A 19,291-nucleotide genomic window follows, 5' to 3' on the forward strand; every position below is an offset into this window, starting at 1 on the left:
ATATGTCAATGAAATCCTGAGAGATATGGTAATAGATATTGCAATTAAATTATATTTTTAATTCTAACAAAATAAAAATAAAAATCTAACAAACAAGCAAAAAAAAACAACAATTACCTCGTTTAGCTTTTTTCGTGATTAACTTATGCAATAGCTCTGTAGTTTTATAATTTTTTAAAACATGCTAATATTGTTAAACAGAATTGCTGAAAATTGTTAATACGTGAAATATTAACCTTTTTTTTAATACCTGGGAGAAGTGGCTCCTCTGAAGTCTTCTCCGATTTCAGCTGTTTTTAATGGCTGATGGTATCTGTGTCGGTGCTCTGACTGGCTCTGTGTAACTAATACAGTTAGTACTTCAAAGCCCTATGGCTGCTATTGTGAGCAAGTGTGGACTTTAGCACATCCTGCCAGTCTTACCTGCTGCTCCAAATCCTGTTGGTTCTGCATGGCAGCTCTATCTGGGCATTTCACACTGCCTGAGAACTCAGAGTGTCTACCAGCCAGTCAACATTAGCAGGAGAGTACAACTTTTTTTTAACTTTTGTTGTCTGGTACCGCTCAGCCAGAGAACTCTCTGACCTTCACTTACCACAGGTTTCCAGCAGAAACTTTCCAAAGGTTTTAAAACACCCGCTAATCTTTCTCTTTCTGTTCTTTTTTTCCCCTACTGCTGTAATCGCTGTTTCCAGCTCGTTTAAATGAAAAAGAAAGGAGAAAATGTGTTCTTTGTCAACCGCCAGGATGCACTAGCCTTTAGGTTTGCACAGTACGAGAGACGAGCAACAGAGACACAATTAAACCCCTGATGACAACCAACAAACCCTGACAACCCAGTCCCACTGGGTGGGTGAAACGTTCAGATAGCTGGAGTACGTGCTGCTATAATTGAAAAGGAAGCTGCAGGCAGGGGGTGTGAAGGGGGGCTGTTAGATTTAGCTGTAAATGGGCTGTGCATGTTTATAATTTTCAAACTTGTTTGTTCTTTTGGAACAAAACCATCGCTAATTTTGGGGGAAGACTTTCTGTAGGTTTTTATCTGACAGCAAACGCAATGTCCCTTTGACGCTCCTGACCTTGTGTGTGGGCACTGACCACATATAAGAGGCACATACATAAACATCTGTTTGTGTATTTCATTCTGATTTCACATTACTGATACATTGGGCGTAATTGTTGAGTCTCAGGTCTTTTATCAGTTGTTTCTTCCATTTTAGCAGGGAATAACCAAAATCCTACTGAAAATTTTATTAGGTCAAACCCCTCAGATTTCCACAATGTTAACTTTATAAGGTAAGGAATGTTATACACACAGAGAGAAAGAGCAAGACAAACGTTTTAGGTGAAGGACAGAGACAGGAAAGGAACGAAAGATTGATCAGACATAGAAAGAGAGAGGAAGGTAGTGAGAGAAAGGAATGTGCTGAAGGAAAGGGAGGGAAGAAGAGAATTGGGGAGAAAAAGTAGGGAAACAAGGAGCGGTGGATAAAAGCGTGAGAGTAGGCAGAGATAGACATGTAGTGTGGGAAGGAAAGGGGGTGAAGGTGAGTAAGAGGGAGAGAAATAGATGTGAGAAGGAGAGAATTTGAAGAAAGCGAGTGAGAGATGTGTATTGAGAGAGAAAGAGAGAGAGAGGGAGGATGTGGTTTAGGTAGGAGAAAGGGAAGGAGAAAAAGGGTGGGGGGTGAGAGTGAGGTGATGGAGAGAACAGGAGAGGGGATGAAAGAAAGTGAGAGAGAATGGGAATGTGAAATGAAAGGGAGTCAGAGACATGGGAGAATGTGTGTGTGTGTGTGTGTGTATGGCCTTGTGCCTGCTGGCTTGTCTATTCCTGATGCAGCAGATGCTGACTGCTGGTGTTCTGGCATTAAGCTTCTTCCAGTCCCGTCAAGTTTATTTATAAAGCGCCTTTAAAAACAACAGTGTCAACTAGAGTCATGTACGTCACTTTAAAAACCAATTAGGAATTAATCCATTTAATGAATACGTAGGAAAATGGGATTGTATTACATGGAAAAACAAGCATTAGTATTGCAAATGTATTTTTACTGTAATTACTGTATATAAATATTCAATTCTGAGTTTGTGTGACAGTGACATTGAAAATATAAATACATTTTCAGTGCCTGTGCACATTAATTTGGGGATGTTGAGCATACCAACCATGAAACAAGGTCACCCAGTAGTTTTTTTTTTTTTGGCTAATCTATGGAATTAAATGAGTGGTTGTGATTCTGTGTTGCTTCTTACATGGAGTGCACTGTCTCCAATCACGTTGTGGGCCCAAATAGCAAAAACTGTGGTCTTCACTGCTTTCATTTGACCGGCCCCTTTAACTTCAGCATCAAAGCATGTAGTCTGGCTAAGGGCATAGATTTGGCTAGAGACTGTATGGACATGTCTCTTTACCAATCCAGTGACTACTGTAGTGTCCCTCGCAATCATTTTGGATGGAAATTACAATACAATGGTCCATCATTGTCTAGCCTTTGTTATATAAACAGTTAAGATCTCATTCTCTACTCCGAGTCCCACCTTCTGAACCCACACCACTGACAGGACTGGGTTTGCTGTTTCACCCTAATGTGTTCCCTCCGCGCTCCCACACGTGTACTGTAAAACTCAACGTAGATGCGCAAAGTAAACGTATCTCCATCCCTCGCTCTGCAGTGACTTTGTTTTCTACATATTTTGTCTTAAAAAAGAAAAACATGAATGAAAGTATAAAAATGACTAACTTCAAAATATTTATGACTTTATAGCATCGTGTATAGTTTTCTTTTTCATCTACGTTTCCTTCTCTAGCTGCATTCCGGTGCCCCGAAAGACTAAAAAAGTTGTGAGCTGGACCCCTGATGTTGAGCGTAAATTGCAAATATGAGAGAAGTAACTGAACCAAGTGAAAATGGCTCAAATCCAGAGATTCCAAGCCTCGTTTCTTACTCCTGGGCACTTGTGCTGAAGGGAGCTGTGGCTCTTACAGACGCTGAGACCTGTCGTTTCGGGGCTGTTTATATGGATTGATTGGTCCTTGTGGAATTTGTTTAAAAGCATGTCACACATGTTTAATTAAGACCCCAGAACTCTGTTAACTTGTGACATAATAGGCATAATATGTTTAAGGGTTTTTAAGTACTGTTTTAGGACTGACTTGTCGTATATTTGATGAAAATCATGTACATTTTTTTTCAACACCATGAGAAACTCATATGAAACTGTAAGCATTATTTAGTTACTTTCCAAAGAAATATATGTATCTCCAAAATAGGAACTTTATAGAAGGAAAATAATATTCTTAATTTTAAGTGGAAGTCAACGTGAAAAGATTTTATTCCAATTGTCATTAAATTTTCACACAAAATGAAGTACTGCTGCTGTGTTCGAATGATGTAGTAAACTAAAAACCATCAAAAATGGTGATACATGTTTTTCTTCAGAGAGCAATGATGTTATGATTGGCCAGAGGCCTATTTGCATACTGTAGCCTTTCAGTCCAATCAATTATGATTAAAAAAATGATATGAGCTGCAGGACCTAATCAGAACCTGAAACAACATAAGCTACATTAAAAGAGAGTTCAGAACAGTAATGATGGTAAAACACATGAAGCTAGTCCTCAGTCAGAGCTGGTAGAGGAGATGGGGCCAGGTCTGGTGTGAGAGGGCGGAATTACAGGCTAATCCGAGCAGCCTCCGAATGAGCCATCATACTCCAACACTCCATAAACAAGCACCATGACCAGCTGCATTTACACAAAGCTTTCGTTTACTGCGGTGATGCTGAGATTGACCCTGCGTGTACAATATGAACCACACAACCTGCCTGGCTGACCTGGTTCAGCTCCAGCAGATTTCCCTGCCAGCCCAGGCTTTTATTTACAGCCCTACTAACTGCACAGCTCTCAGAATCCTGGATGTATTATTGTACATGTTATTATTCCTCATGTCAGAGCTCGGTTTCAGAGTTTGTTTGGAATTCCAGTTTTATGGACTAAGATGTTTGGCTTGTCCAGATCCCTCAGATGGGTTTTGTTTCTCTTTTCCCTGGCTGGCTGCTGGACACCCATGTTCGGGGCCAGTTTGGGCTTCTTCCACTCTCAACTGAAGCATGGCTCATTTGGAGGATTTATCATTATTTTTTTTTCTCCCTCGAAAAAATAGGTTTTCTAATGGCTTGATTCCAGTCTCTCACTCTTATTTCTCTACCCCCCGCTTCTCTATCCCCTCTTCTTCTCCCTCCTCTGTTTCTATTAGTCCAAGTGTCCTAATCAAATAATGGACTATCCAAAGCACTCTTTCCATTTTCACCTCAGTTTTAAGAGGCCACACTGCCTTATGGCCACTAGTTAATTAGCTTTTTGGAGCTGGGACATTCAGCCTAATTTCAAAAAGAGGGAAAACATCCTCCCTCCCCCAATTATTTTCCATTTGCATTACCAAGAAGAACAAAAAAAAAATAGGAGGAGTGGTGGAAGGTACAGTAGACATCAGTGATTAACTAACTTCCAACTGTTAGAGATGCAGTTCTATAATTACTTGATTGAACACCATTAGTGGCAGACTCTCCTAATAACCTAAGTTAGAAAAAGGACATCAGATAATGTGTAGTAACCTCTGTGGTCATTATTTATGGAAGTGTTTTCTCCTATCTCAGCAAGTCTATAAAGACACCACTAATCAAAATCTTGAAAAAAAGAAAAAAAATACAAAATAGATTAAACAAAAATATTAAAATGAAAAAAAAAAGGTGTTCTCCCCGTGTCCGCGTGGGTTTCCTCCGGGTGCTCCGGTTTCCTCCCACAGTCCAAAAACACACGTTGCAGGTGTATTGGCGACTCGAACGTGTCCGTAGGTGTGAGTGAATGTGTGTGTGTCTGTGTTGCCCTGTGAAGGACTGGCGCCCCCTCCAGGGTGTATTCCCGCCTTGCGCCCGATGATTCCAGGTAGGCTCTGGACCCCCCGCGACCCTAAATTGGATAAGCAGTTACAGATAATGGATGGATGGATGGAAAAAAAAAAAAGCTGTAAAGCTTGGAAGCTGTAAAAAAACTAAATGTTTATGTAGATATGTCTAGAATAATGAACAAAGCTCTAGATGATTCCTTAATAACTTTGAAAACTGTATAGTATTGTGAATGATTCGGTAAGGAAATTGTTATATAGAATGTATTATAAAAAAAAAAAAAATATTAATAAAAAAAGTGATTGAAACCTAAGAAATAACCATAAATATGTGCTGCTTATTGCATGGCTCGCTAAGCTTGAGTTGGCAACTCTCTCTGCAGTTCCACATGATTAGGCTAACATATATATATATATATATATATATATATATATATATATATATATATATATATATATATATATATATATATATATATATATATATATATATATTATTTATGGCATATCTATATTAAACAAAATAAAATAATAAAAAAAAGAAATAGTGACAAAATGTACAAAATTTTGTACATATATGAAAAACAAATGCTTTGTTTTTATGATGTACCTAGATTTACAGCTGAAAATCATCTGAAGCTTGGAATATACTTTAATTTCCAGTTTCAAGTCTCAGAGAGGCCAGAACAGCCAATAGCATTTACATTAATGCCATTTTGGCAGGCAGGTTTATTCAGAGTGACTTATGTTTCATCAATTTATTGATGTAGATAAATGTAGTTTAGGAGTCTTGCTCAATGACCCTTATCGGCGTAACGTCGAGTGCTTACCTGAGCAGGAAACTGAACAGTTGCCTTCAGTATAGAAGGCAACTCCCTAATACCCTACAACAGCTACATCAACCACAAGAAGGCAGGCTTGATGGCCATAAATGTGACTTAAAATGAAGATGTATGTTTTGTGACCCGCCTATTGCTCTTTGCATGCTCTCGCATACTTGTCTCTGCTCTTGTGGTGATAAGGTCAGCGTAGCTACTCTGTCCAGGGCTCTCTTCTCTCTCCAGCGTCACTCTGTCAGCCCATTTATATTCATTTGCCGCTCCCAAAAAGGTTGTTTTGTGGACGGCGAGCAAATTGCTTTAGAGACCCCTTGCCTGAGGCCTTAACAACGTTTCCCTGGGATTTAGTAGCGTCTGTGGGAAGCCATAAAGCTCAATTTGCCTGATGCATCAGTGCATCAAACCCAATCAAAGGCTGAGTTTTAGGGGATGGATGCAAAAAAGTCACATTACCTTGGCTTCACAATGAGTGCCTAATACTCCTTGTACTAGACCTTTCAGAGTTGTCCTAGAGACTTAAATACATACTGTCACCATCCCAGTACATTCATAAGCCCTGTCCCACTGCCATGGACAGAGCTAAATTTGACCCTGCCCCCCTCACCAGTGGGCCTCAAACATTTAATTAGGGTTTGCATTTTGGGTTTATGTTTAGAATGCTGTATGTTTTGATTTATACATGCACATATGGGCAGCCACACCCTGCTGAAGTATATGCATGTTTTTTTCTTTTCGTTTTATTTTTTTAACCCTAGCTGAAAGATTTGAAAATAGCCATGCTAATGGTCTGTGATTGGTTATTAGATACAGTAGTTTTAAGGCTTTTGCTTGGGCTGTAATTTCACTGTGGCCTTTACCTAATGGATTTGACAGTGGTACATTTAGAAAGTAACTCACAGCTGTCTGTCTGTGTGCTTTAGGGAAGCCACGTACTGTCTGTATATATTTTTCACAGTTAAAAAGCAAGCCACTGCTCTTAAATGTGTATCAGTGAAGAATACATTAATACCAAAAAATATATATTTTCTCATTGCGGTCATGTTACTTAAGTTGTTTTATAAATTTGTTTGTTTGTTTTTGTTATTTAATTTATATTTATTTTGTTTTAGAAAGATTCATTTGAGATGGGTGCTTGGGTGCATAATAGGTTAGGTCTGGTTAGATTTTATTATTTCATCAGCACTTTAAGAATTCAGTCTAAATGTCTAAACACTTAGTGTTAATGGTTGTATGTTTGCCTGTTCCTCTCCGAAGGTCCCGAGGGGCTGGGCTTCAGTATTACATCACGTGACGTTCCCATCGGAGGCTCTGCTCCCATCTACGTGAAGAACATACTCCCACGAGGAGCAGCTATCCAAGATGGCCAGCTCAAGGCCAATGACCGGCTGCTGGAGGTGAGAAATGACTGAGCTCAACTTGTGGCAGCAAAATATATTTATATATTTATATTTATAATTGCACTTTACTATGTTAAATTTACTCCAGTAAGCTGGTGAAATAGATGAAATCTCCTAATTAATGAGTTTTTTTTTCCTTGTCTGCTGCCTTTATGCATCTCTTTCTTGCTGTTTCCCACAGCAGCTTCTCCAGAGCACATCAGGCTACTTTTGTTTTTTTGGCTCCTCCTGCTCACCAGCACTCCAACCTCACTATAATACAAAATAAATAAATAACCTGTAGGTGATGGCTGATTCACAGTGACAGGCAATCAGCAGAGGCCATTTGATTTGGTGGTGGAGTGGGCCACCTGCTCGCTGTGGCTGGTCCTGTCTGTGAAGACTGACTCAGAGCTTTATTCTGGAGCACAGAGCAGGGGCTGAGTCATGAGGTCACCTTGCTCCTTCTCCACACCCCTCTGCATGCACTCAGCCTTCGTCAGCATTATCACAGTCATGCTGGCCTGTAAATTATTGCTTCTCTCTGTCTCTCCACGTTTGGCTTCGTTGGGTTGATTTGGTAGCAGCATGTCACAGTGAGATGAATTAGGAGAGAGAGGAAATGAATTGGGAACTCTTGCGTTATGCTGCAATGATTTAATGTTATCACTCATCTACAATGATTTATTTTTATTTCCATATCCTTAGTGTTATTGTCCTCAGTTTTAGACATCTAGAGTTAGTATGGTTGTAGTATGTTCTGTGCATTCAGTTTGCCTTTCAGAATCTTTGATGGTAATCAAATGTATTATTACATAGTCCATCCATCCATTGCCTGTAACTGCTAGTAATCAGTTATATTAAATGTTTTTTTTTTTATATTTTCTCTAAAAACATGCATTTCCCAAAATAGTACCTTTACAGGAGAAACAAAAAAAGCTGTAACTTTCAATGGAAGCCAATGTAAAAAAAAAAAATATATATATATATATATATTCCAAGTCATTTTGGAGCATTTCTATTTCACTCAATATGAAGGAAAGCTGCTGTGTTCAAATGATGTAGTAAACCTAAAATCAGCAAAATGGAGATACATGTTTTTAAATTCGTGGTGCAGCAGGTAGCGTCACAGTCACACAGCTCCAGGGACCTGGAGGTTGTGGGTTCAAGTCCCTCTCTGGATAACTGTCTGTGAGGAGTTGGTGTGTTCTCCCCGTGTCTGCGTGGGTTTCCTTTGGGTGCTCCGCTGTCATCCCACGGTCCAAAAACAAACATTGGTAGGTGGATTGGCGACTCAAAAGTGTCCGTAGGTGTGAGTGTGTGAGTGAATGTGTGTGTGTGTGTGTGTTGCCCTGTGAAGGACTGGCGCCCCCTCCAGTGTGTATTCCTGCCTTGCGCCCAATGATTTTGGGTAGGCTCCAGACCCACCGTGACCCTGAACTGTATAATCGGTTACAGACAGTGAATGAATGGAGTTTAGATTATGTACCTTATCTCCACTATTAAAAATAAAGAGCCTACAAAGGTGAACCATATTTGTTTAAAGGATGTGTGAATGCATAGGCCCTGTTAAATATTTAAAAAGCAAACACTCAGTCTTAAGGTATTAGCATAAACGGTTCTTTATGGAACCAAAAGTGGTTCTTCTATGGCATCATGCAAATAATCTTTTGTAGCACCTTTTATTTATAAAAGAGTATACTTGTTTTATTTAAATTTTCAGCATTAACATCTTCAGTCATTCCTAAAGGGAGAGGATACAGTGGCCTATTTTGGATTTTGGCAAATTACCATTTTTGTTCTGCACCAGTTAGTCGTATCCCAGCACGAACCAGAATGCTTCTGCTGAATTTTACTGATTTAGCTTATGATTTAAGTGCTCAGAGAGCTGTGAACTGCACTCCGAACATGCACCTGTGAAACCTGTGTGAGAATTCTATTATTACAGTTCATGAATACAAGAAGTGCAAATTATAGTGTCAGAAGAGCAAGTCGCTTGAGGTTTGTCACACTGGAAGAACAAAGGATATAAAAGTAGTACGAGTGATTAAAAAGCCATAGGAGGACATTGATAGCACCAAGAAAACCTTAAGAGAGATTTATTTTCTCAGTTTGGGAGACAAAAAAAAGCAAGAAGTCTGTAGGTACTCTAGTCTACATGACCTTAGTGAACTGGGGTACACACACACACACACACACACACACACACACACACAGGCCTTCTTTCTGTTTCCCATCAAATTCCATTAGACCACATTAAGTGAAACTGCCCTGCCAAAACAGTACGGAAAAAATAATGATTATGGAATGCTGTAGATGTGAAGAAATATTTCACACAAGGTTCAAAAAATGTTGCTTGTTGTTTTTAATTGTACTTTTTCTCCTATGGTTTTTGTGCATGTGTAGGTGAATGGAGTGGATCTAAATGGGAAGACTCAGGAGCAAGTGGTGGCTCTACTCCGCTCCACTCCAATGGAAGGCACCGTGAGTCTGCTCGTTGTCAGACAAGAGGACGCCTTACTGCCTCGTGAAGTGGTGAGACACAACATTCCACAAACACACACATGCCCATGTATTTCAGAGTGCATTAGAATAAGCACACTTCTGTAGGGTTATTTATTTGGGGTAGACGTGTCTGATTTCTGCCAACCTGTCTTCCCTTAGACCCTTAAAATGAACAGTTGTTAGGTGTCTCTCTCTCTCTCTCTTTCTCTCGCTTCATCAGCCCCTTCTTTTCCTATTGGTTATAATAAAGCTCAAGTTTGTAGACACCTGCTGGTCCCCCTTTAACTACTCTTACAGCTGCTACAGTTTTAGGCACATTTTTGAAATAGATGTTGGAAGATTACTACGAGGATTTGAATGTATATAGCCACAGGAACATTATTGAGGTCAAATGCAAACATTGGATTATAATTTCCGGATCACAAATGCCACTCCAAACATTCTTGTATTGGACAAATACAAGAATGTATTGGGAGGTGCTCCCATAGGTGCACCTTAAGGAGCTGAATTTGCTACCTGGAAATCTGGATACATTTGAACATTTAGAATAAGCTGGTAGCTCATCAGAGTAATTATTTTTTTCTTAGTTTCTCTTTGGTAAATATGTTGATTGAACCTTGCTTAATGCACACTGTCTCTTTAAAATATTTAAAATGCTTACAGTCACAAGTGCAAGGTCTATGAGATGTGGGATAATATGGAGGCAAACACATGCCATTGAATGCTGCATAAAATGTATAAGGCTTATTCACTCATCATTTCTTCTGAAGTCTGTAATCATGTAAAGGAGGATGGAAGGCGGTGGTTTAGCGTACGGAGCCTTGCTGCGGTGTAGATTTTCATCCTTCAGAAAGATTCTTTCAACATTTCCTTCACATGCTGCACATGATTATAAGTCTTTTTAATTTCTAAGCAACTCATTTTAACTCTTACTTGTGTAATAATAATGGCTTGAGAGTAATAAATCTGGGCCCCTACTCTCTGCCTCCCTTTGTCTTCTCACCTATAGTTTTTGCACATCATTATTTTTTGTTTAACTTATTTTTCCTTTTTTTCTGTACTACTTTCTATTGCCCTCTTTTTTTATCTAGCTATCCTTTGTCTGTCTATCTCTTTTAATAGATATCTCTTGTGGAAATTATTCCACGTACTCGACAGCAGAAAGAGACAAAATGTATGGTAGGGAGACAGAGCAATTGGATGCCTCATTACTTTCATCGCCACATTTACATACAGAATGAGTCAGCTTTGGCTTTTAAGCAAACCCAGTTTAGCATTAAAGCATGCCAATAATCCATCCACTAGTGTTCATAAAAATCAGATTAGTGAGATGTTGCTTTACAAACTGACCGTTACAGCAGACCAAGCAGAGAGAGACAACCACTTTATTGCATCTGTCATTTTCAGAGAGGTTTCGGCGGTGAACACACTGTTGGTACAGTTGTGGTTTTGGTTGAGGTGGGTGGATGATGTGGTGAAATGGATGTCATTGTTGATCTTGGCCATTGGATGGAGGAAAAGCTTCTACATCAGATAGATACATAAAGCTGGAAAATCCATATCCAGTAAAGGTGGGAAACCAGAGGGCCCATGTTTTAGTGCAGAGAAATGGCTACTTTTCCACTCTTTTAAATGTATATTTATTTATTATAGTAATCTATGTGGTATTGACCTGCTACTATTGTGCCATAGCTTGAAATCATTGCGCAGATTGTCAAAGTAGAAATCCTTGACTGTGTTGAATGATAAAGCAAACCAGGCCAAGGCCTCAAGCTCATCTTGTAGAAATATGTTACCCCTTAACTTTCTGTAGTATATCACAATTGCAGTGTATAGAGTGTTCGCCTTCATCACTGTCCAATGGGGGGGTGGGGGGGGGGGTGGGGGTTAGATTTTTTTCTTTACTTCTGAGCACAGCTCTACTTCATATTTTATGAAATTCATGATAAATGAATAAATAGAAGTACTCAAATTACTTGGAATAAATGTTGTCTTCCAGTTTAAGAAATTTAAGTTTAAGAAACTTTCCATCTTCTGTAAAGACACTATTTTTGGAGATGTATAAAGGCTGGCGTTACACATAGTGTTGTTGGCACACAGCTACCATGGTTTTTTGACTTTGATCCTTGTCTCGAGTTTTGTGTGTTCTCCTCCTGTCCATTTTGGTGCGTCTGAGGTGTGTTCCTACCCTGTGCCTAATAGTTTTGAGAAAATGTAGACTAACCATTTTAGTTTAAATGTAAGCATTTCTTGAAACTTTATCCCCACATTCAAACTGTAATTTCTTTACGTACTTTCCTTAATATTAATAATTGTTTAAGGGCCTGCTTAAGAGATTCAATGATCATCTGGTGCTCCACACCACTTTGTTTTGGGGAACAGATAAGCAGATCATTTGGTAATTAGAGCCTTTCTGACACAAAGAGACCACATTCTGCAGAAGAATGGATGGCATTAACAGCATCACTGGAGATATTATTTATTTCCTACCTGCTGCTTTGTGCATTTGATTAGCCTTCTCCTGTGCCCGAGGGAGTGCTGCAGAGTCTTTGGGCAGATGCTCCTCAGCAGAGGCGGTGACTTATTGATAAGGGCGTCCGCTCTAACCTTTACTCACTGTGTTAGACGGTCCACAGGGAACAGCTGAAAAATGAGCTCTGACGCCCCCACCCAACCCCTGGCCATCCGGGAGTGAGGGAGAGGGAAGGAGGGAGAAAGAAAGAGAAGTGTGTGAAGCTTCAGTGAACTCCAAAGTGGCCAGGATCAATGGAGCGATGCCCTTGAAGAGAAGTGGGGAGTTAGTTTAAGCCAAGGAAAGAAAAGAAAAAAAAAAAAGGCCCAGTGCTGCGAGGGCACAGCAGGGTTATGTGAGGTGACCCAAGCTCAGGTCTCTGCCGAGTGATGCATTGCCAAAATGGACTTGATACTCTGACCCCTTAATAATGATCATCACTGTTATGGGACAAAAGAGGAAACCTAATAAGTGCTTCACGATTGATGACTAGTTCTGGCTACACGAGCTTAAAGATCTCACAGTTACAAGGTGTCTGTCAAAAGTTTGGGGGCACCTATGGTTTTCAATGGCCTAACATTATATGTGTGATTTGGCCTGCAACTATTTATGGTTTGTTACCTTAACAGGTGTTTTAAAACATCTAAAGAACAACACCTCATATGAATAAAGCTCATAGCAAGATTTTCTTCATAGTACTAGCAATTAAATTTACTAAGATCACCAGCATTAATATAACCATTAAGATCTACAAATCACAATAGTCACTTAACTTTCTTTATAGAATGGTTAAAAGTGCTGCTGGACATTTTCTTAAATCCCCTAATTGTATTTTCAGGATCATTTTAAGTTCAAGATTAGAAGTGTTTTGTTAGTTTGGAAAAAAATCAGAAGGTCTTACCTTAGGTAAATCCTTTTCTTCATACTAATGAAGACGAAGACTGATGAAAACAAAGCTGAGTGTTACAAAGTTAACCCAAAATATAAGCAAACAACTGTTTAGAAAACTTTTGCAAAGATATTTCTCAGTTAACAGTGCCCATAAAATTATATATGACATTCAGTAGAAGCCAAGTTGTCCACTTGGCTCCACAAAAGTACTGGAATTTAAAAAACATGGTTGTTTTATTTAAGTTTGTTGTGATAAGTGTTGTGCTCTGTTTGAGAAACTCATGTTCCACATTAGAGTTTTAAAACTGCTGGCAGCCACCATGGAATTTAGGCATGTAGCATTTACACTGGGCCTTGTTTTTGTTGGCATAGGTTTGGTCTAAGGACGTTAATGTGGTTTACTGCTTTACTCCTTTTTTTGGAGTGGAAGCAGAGCTGATAGTTGAGGAGATGCTGGAGGAATGATGTGATCTTGTCAAGGAAGAAGCGAACTGGAACAATCATTCTGATGATGGAGATGATGCAGAGAGAGAGAGAGAGATAAAGCAGCAAAGTTTTTGGCTAGAGGCTGAGAGTGAAGCAAACAGAAAATTGAGATAAAAATCTGAAGCATTGAAAATCTGTGCTGATAAAAATAAATAAATAAATAAATGTCCCGGAAAAAAAGCAAAACGCAATGGAAGGAGGAGCGTGTGGAGATGGACACGCTTCACTTGATGAAATTTGCCTCCCTGCTTTGTAGCGACATGAACTTCAAGGTCCGACACACACTCTGAAGCCGAGGCCGCTCGCCTTTGAATAATTCATGTCCACAGACGCAATTACCCCACACTCTAATGCAGCCCATGGCAGGACAGGGAGTGTGAGAGTATTAAAACAGCTCAGTACACACACAGACACAAACACACACACACAATTCTGTTGTGTAAACAAAAAAGACCGCCGCGGGCCACCTGACTGCCATTGGTCGTAATTTATCGGTGCATTTTATCTTCCAATATGCACTGCTGCGAATGTGTCTGCACCATTTGGTCTGGTGCTAAACTGCAGCGACGAGCACAGATTACATTCTGTCTCTCTCTCTCTCTCTCTCTCTCTGCAAAGTAAATAAGTCAATATCACGCCTCAGCAAGCACGCTGGACAGAAGAATAAAACGGGAAAAAAAGAAGTGAGAAAATGAATTGCTCTTGGAGCAGGGGCCCTGAATGCTGATGTAAGCTGACAACACCCAATTTTTCACCTGTTGAGTCGACTAACTGGGGACAACAAGGCGTCACTACTAGTGAAAGCTGGCCCGGGCCATCTAGAGCTAGCCCACTGCTATATTTAGTGCTGCTAAAAAGAAAAACGCTGCATGCATTTCTGTACTTTTATGGTCTACACAGGGCATGGAAACATCTGTCATGCAGAAGCTCATTCTGTGCAGATCCTAAAAGGAATTTCTTTTTACCTACTCGGCCATTGTAGACAAAAACCAAATACCAGGCTCATAATACACACTTATAATGTTTTATGCATTAATAGTCAATGGTTAATTTAGGAAATACTGTGGCATAAAACACCCTATATAAAGAGTTATGCCAGGAATCTCATTGCTATCTATAATAATGTGTAGTCCTTATAGGAATATACCTGATCTAGTGTTATGTTTATATTTACTCTTTCAAACAAGATTCACTCACTATCACACATGTTCTATTGTTGAACTTAACAATCGCATAAAAATCATGGGTTTCAAAGTTTTCCTGTGTTGCACTTGATTTTAGAACAGGGAAACTATGAACCTATGGAGAGTAGCCCTACTGTAGGACAATAATGGGAACCACTGGCCCAGAAAACTTAAGTGAACTAGGTATCATTGATACTGTTTGAATATCAATACAAATGCTGACACCATAATATTGATAATCATTCATAAATATAATTTGTAACACCACATTTTCAATATGGGATGTTAGAATGAAGTTTTACATGGGTGTATTTACCTCCCATAATTGGTTTCAAACAAATTAAAAGCACTGTCATTATCACATGTCTATAGAATGTGATTTTAATAATAATTTTAATAATCAGACTTTACCTTATTTTGGGGTAATAAAAAATATTTTTGCTACTTTTCTACCTTTTTAACGCAGTTGAAATACATTTCAATATCCGGGCCAGGGTTTGTCTGACATTTTGCTTTGTCTCAGAAAGTCTCCAAAGAAGTGAGTTACTTGTTAATACCCTTTGATGGCTAGTGAAACTATAGTGAGTGAATCCTGTCTGAATTTCATATCATTCATAACTCATATAAGATGTGTAACATCTTGCAGTGCATCTTTCTGTAAACAAATAATATTATACTGATTTGATTCTGGCAGTATTTGGGACCTGACATACTGAAATTGATCACTTGCTTTTTGAATTAGATTATATTTGACGTCTGCCCAGCTGCAGTGAATGATTCCTGTTTGTTGATGTTGGGGTTCATTTGCATGACTATTCCTCATTAATCCAAAATGAAAGTGCAACTTGTTGCTGCAGTCCTGATGCAAAGCAGCTCCCCATGCTAAAAAAAAAAACAGATGACAGATCGAATGCCTGCATTGCCTCAGTTTAGCACAGAGCAGTAATTAAACACTGCATTAAAGTCCTCTTTATGATCACATCAGAATTGTCACAGATCCATTAGAAGCTGGTGCCGCCAAGCAAAGAGAATCTTAATTGCGCAATTAATTTCAGCGTGCAGTCCTACTGACAGTTGGATTTATGGTTTCTGTCTAGGCTAACTTCAGATGAATGCTTGACAGTTACTATTTTAATATCTGTTCTTCAGGCCTTTCGGTTGGCTCTGACAGTATCAGCACTAAGCTCTACTACAGGATTTATTCTAGGGTTCGAATCTCAGCTGTGCCATGTACTGTGGATCTTCAAGGATTCTTGAGCCTTCATCTTGTCAGTGGTGAAATAAAATCATATCCAGATCTGTCTCTTTACAAAAGGCACTCTGTTCCTTGATCAAGTGGGAAATCTTGGTGTTCTCCTTTGAGGATCATTAGGTGTAGTTTTAAGTAGCCAAATGTGATCTCATATTAAAATATCTGTTAACAACTTTAGCTGAAAACAGTGAGTCAGTAAAACTATGCCAAATGCTTAAAAAACCTGAGATACCTGTGTATGATATTGTCTAAAAATGAATTAGTATTATTTAACTGTACTGTAACTAAAATTAATGTATGGGCTAACATTAGGATTGTATTCCATTGGACATAAGTGCACATTAACCACCTACTTCAAACTTTACAATTTATTTGCATTAAATAGGTTTCCAAGTTTTTCCAAATGATTGTTCCCATCTCACCTACTGTATATTTTGCTAAACATTCTCATGGTTGACTGCAGATGATCTTATTAGGAGACTATATCTGGCTCAAGCTAGAGCATGAATGCGATAGCAGAATTTATAAAAGTCAACGGAAGTAGCCAGTGCACATCTATTGTCCAATATTACGTCATTACGTCCTTGTTATTGCATTAAAAATGGCAAAAGGAATCAGTAAGTCTAGAATCTTAGTTTCCTATTTACAGAACCTCTTGCGTGTAGTTATGTACATATAATCTGTTTTGGGAAAGCTTGCAAATTCTAGGAGCTTCAAAAACAATCCTCCTTTTGTTTGATTTCCAAGTTATTGCAGTGAACCTTTACAGGGCATACTTTCTCAAATGGTCTCAATTATTCACAGTAGATGATATCGCAGTGGTAAATTTATAGACAACACACACACACACACATATATGCACATGCACAAACAGCTTCTCCAGTGTGAAGCAGAAAGGTCAGGTCTACACATTTCTGGCACTACGCATTTCCTGTGTGTGCTGAATGTGAGGCAAAAGGAGTAAAACACAGGAAAAAAAATTATTAAAGTAAAGGGGCATGTGGTTCACTCTTTAAGAAGCTTTTATTTTGAGTACGAATGAACACAGGGTTATAACATTTCTAAAACTCGATGTTGTGTAATTCAGGGGCTGAGTGCCTGACCCTGATGCTAAAGTTTGTTGTTGTGCTGAAAGGGTACCAAGCTGATTGTGGGCAGAAGTGACCATCTCTGAACACTGATGAGGCCACTACTGTGAACACAGCAGAGGGTGGAGTGACAGCCAAAGGACACTGTTTTTAAAGAGGTAGTTGGTGAAAAATCAATTGCCTCTGATGCCTGAAAGAATTCAATTAGATGAGACATGTTTGCAGTTCAAATTTTACTACTTTTCTGTTGCGTGAAAGTTGTTGTGAAGGTTTGTTTATTTGTATTGCATTTGTTTTTTTTACAAAGTATTGGTACCACGGATTTGCTCTCAACAAATAACATGCCAAATTGTCTAACACTTTGCATTAAAACCATGTCTGGATGTAAAGTAATCTAAAATAGATAGAAATGAAATAGGTTTGGCATTGAAGAGCAGTAAACAAAGCCATTGTTATAGCAGATACTTTTTGTGATTACATTAATTCTTTAAGGTTCCCGCCTTGTGCTCAGTGATTCCGAGTAGGCTTCGAACCCACCGCAACCCTGAACTGGAAAAGCGGTTACAGACAATGAATTGATGAATGAATGTTTTATAATTTATGTTAACACTTTATTTTAAGGTTGGCTTCTTAATGGTTAATTCAATTTTATGAAGCAATTATTACAATTAAGAAGGAGTTAACAATTACTTATTTAATACTAACACATCAGCTGTAAGCATTTACAAATGTGTAAAATACAATATATTTATTAAAGTATTTTTAAGATAGTTTAAATATGTTAACTGTTTTTTTTTTTTTGCGATGTCCAAAATATTTATGAATTTTAATACTCAGTTGCAAGCAGACCTCAAGTGTCTTTATATGGCATGTTGACTGTAGAATACAAACAGACTAATCTAATATGGTAGTTATTGCTGGTATATGAACTCATTTGCAATACTAGGATTAGTATATATTTCAGTGTCCTGTTGATCAGAAGTCGTTATGAATGAGCAATACATTTACAGTGACCGGGTTAGTTTGCAGCTGCATTATTGTATTTTTGATAGCTGATGTTAAGCTGATGTTTTTATTACTTTATTCCTCCTGACTTATCTTTATAGTTGTGTTCCAGCTCTGTCCTATCCTGCACAGCAACAGAAAAAAAAAAAAAAAAAAAGTCCACAGGATGATTCCAATGAAAAGTTTGTCCATATTTCTTTTTGTTTTATTTATTACAGCCACCACTGTAATGAACAGGACAGTAGTCTGTGCCTGCCCTGGCTTTAACATAATTAACTGTCTCTGAGAGTTATGATTTTAAGCTTGCAGCTTTACAGTGAGGATGAGGTCATGTTCTGCGAGTTTCGCTTACAAAGTACAAAACTGAGATGGACACTTCTCCTCCTGCTCTTCTCTACAGTAGTTTCAGCCTCAGGTTCAAGTGTAAGTTTGAGGCTCTTTGCAAACTTGGCTTTAGACAAGAGGGGGCAGGACTGAGTCTCAGCCAAAAAGGCAGTGGTGAGGAACACTTGGAAATTTGGCACTCCTGTGTCTTTTTTGACAGTGAACGAATTAGTAGGTCGAGTTGGACCTGAGCATTCTCACTCCAGCTCAGTGACATTGTGCCGAGAGCAGAAATGTTTTTAATTAAAACCTTTATCATTCACTAAGTTAATTCCAGCCTTAATTAAAGGGATTTTTTTTCCAGATATTAGTTTATACTGACAGTTCTTACTTGTTACAGTTGAATATAATTCTTGCTAACTAGGGGTTCCATTCTGTATCACGTTTGAATGTGGAATTCTGACCCATTTTTTCACTCTACTGTGTAGGGCTTGCAGTAAGGAAATGGGAAGTGGACTGAGCACTGCTTTAGGCCATAAACTGAATATGAAAGCCTTCACAAAGGCCCCATCTAGACCTCCCTGCTTGTCCCAAAAAAAAAAAACAGTGGTGTAAGATGCTCACCAGCAATCTCCTACATTTTCTTCTCCTTGTCTTCTTCTGATTGTTCCAGGGGCCATAAACCCAGTGTGTCTTTTCGAAGGTTGGAGCTCCAATCAAACATGGCGCTTTGTCTGGTGCCCCTGCTGGGAAAATTACCCCCACGCCCTTCCATTACCCACGCTGGGGACATTTAACTTCAATTGCCTGTTTGAAACCTCTTTTTTCCTTGCTGCAATTGTCCTCTTGTTTTCTCTCTCTCCCTCCCCCCCACTCCCTTGCTTCCCTCTTCTCTCCCTTCCACTTACATTTTCGCTTTTTTCTC

General features: G+C 38.9%; 1 protein-coding gene across 5 annotated transcripts in view; it reads left to right on the forward strand.

Annotated features, from left to right (window-relative positions):
- The window catches only part of pard3aa (par-3 family cell polarity regulator alpha, a), a 469,619-nt gene that overhangs the window by 222,502 nt on the left and 227,826 nt on the right, over positions 1 to 19,291 (forward strand). For all 5 annotated transcript variants that reach the window (XM_066683465.1, XM_066683467.1, XM_066683466.1 and 2 more), the window contains 2 exons: positions 6,998 to 7,137; positions 9,526 to 9,654. In XM_066683465.1, coding sequence (XP_066539562.1) covers positions 6,998 to 7,137; positions 9,526 to 9,654 — 269 coding nt within the window. The remainder of the gene's footprint in view (positions 1 to 6,997; positions 7,138 to 9,525; positions 9,655 to 19,291) is intronic.

The sequence above is a fragment of the Hoplias malabaricus genome, chromosome 10, assembly GCF_029633855.1.
Source record: "Hoplias malabaricus isolate fHopMal1 chromosome 10, fHopMal1.hap1, whole genome shotgun sequence".
In the NCBI taxonomy this organism is placed as follows: domain Eukaryota; kingdom Metazoa; phylum Chordata; class Actinopteri; order Characiformes; family Erythrinidae; genus Hoplias; species Hoplias malabaricus.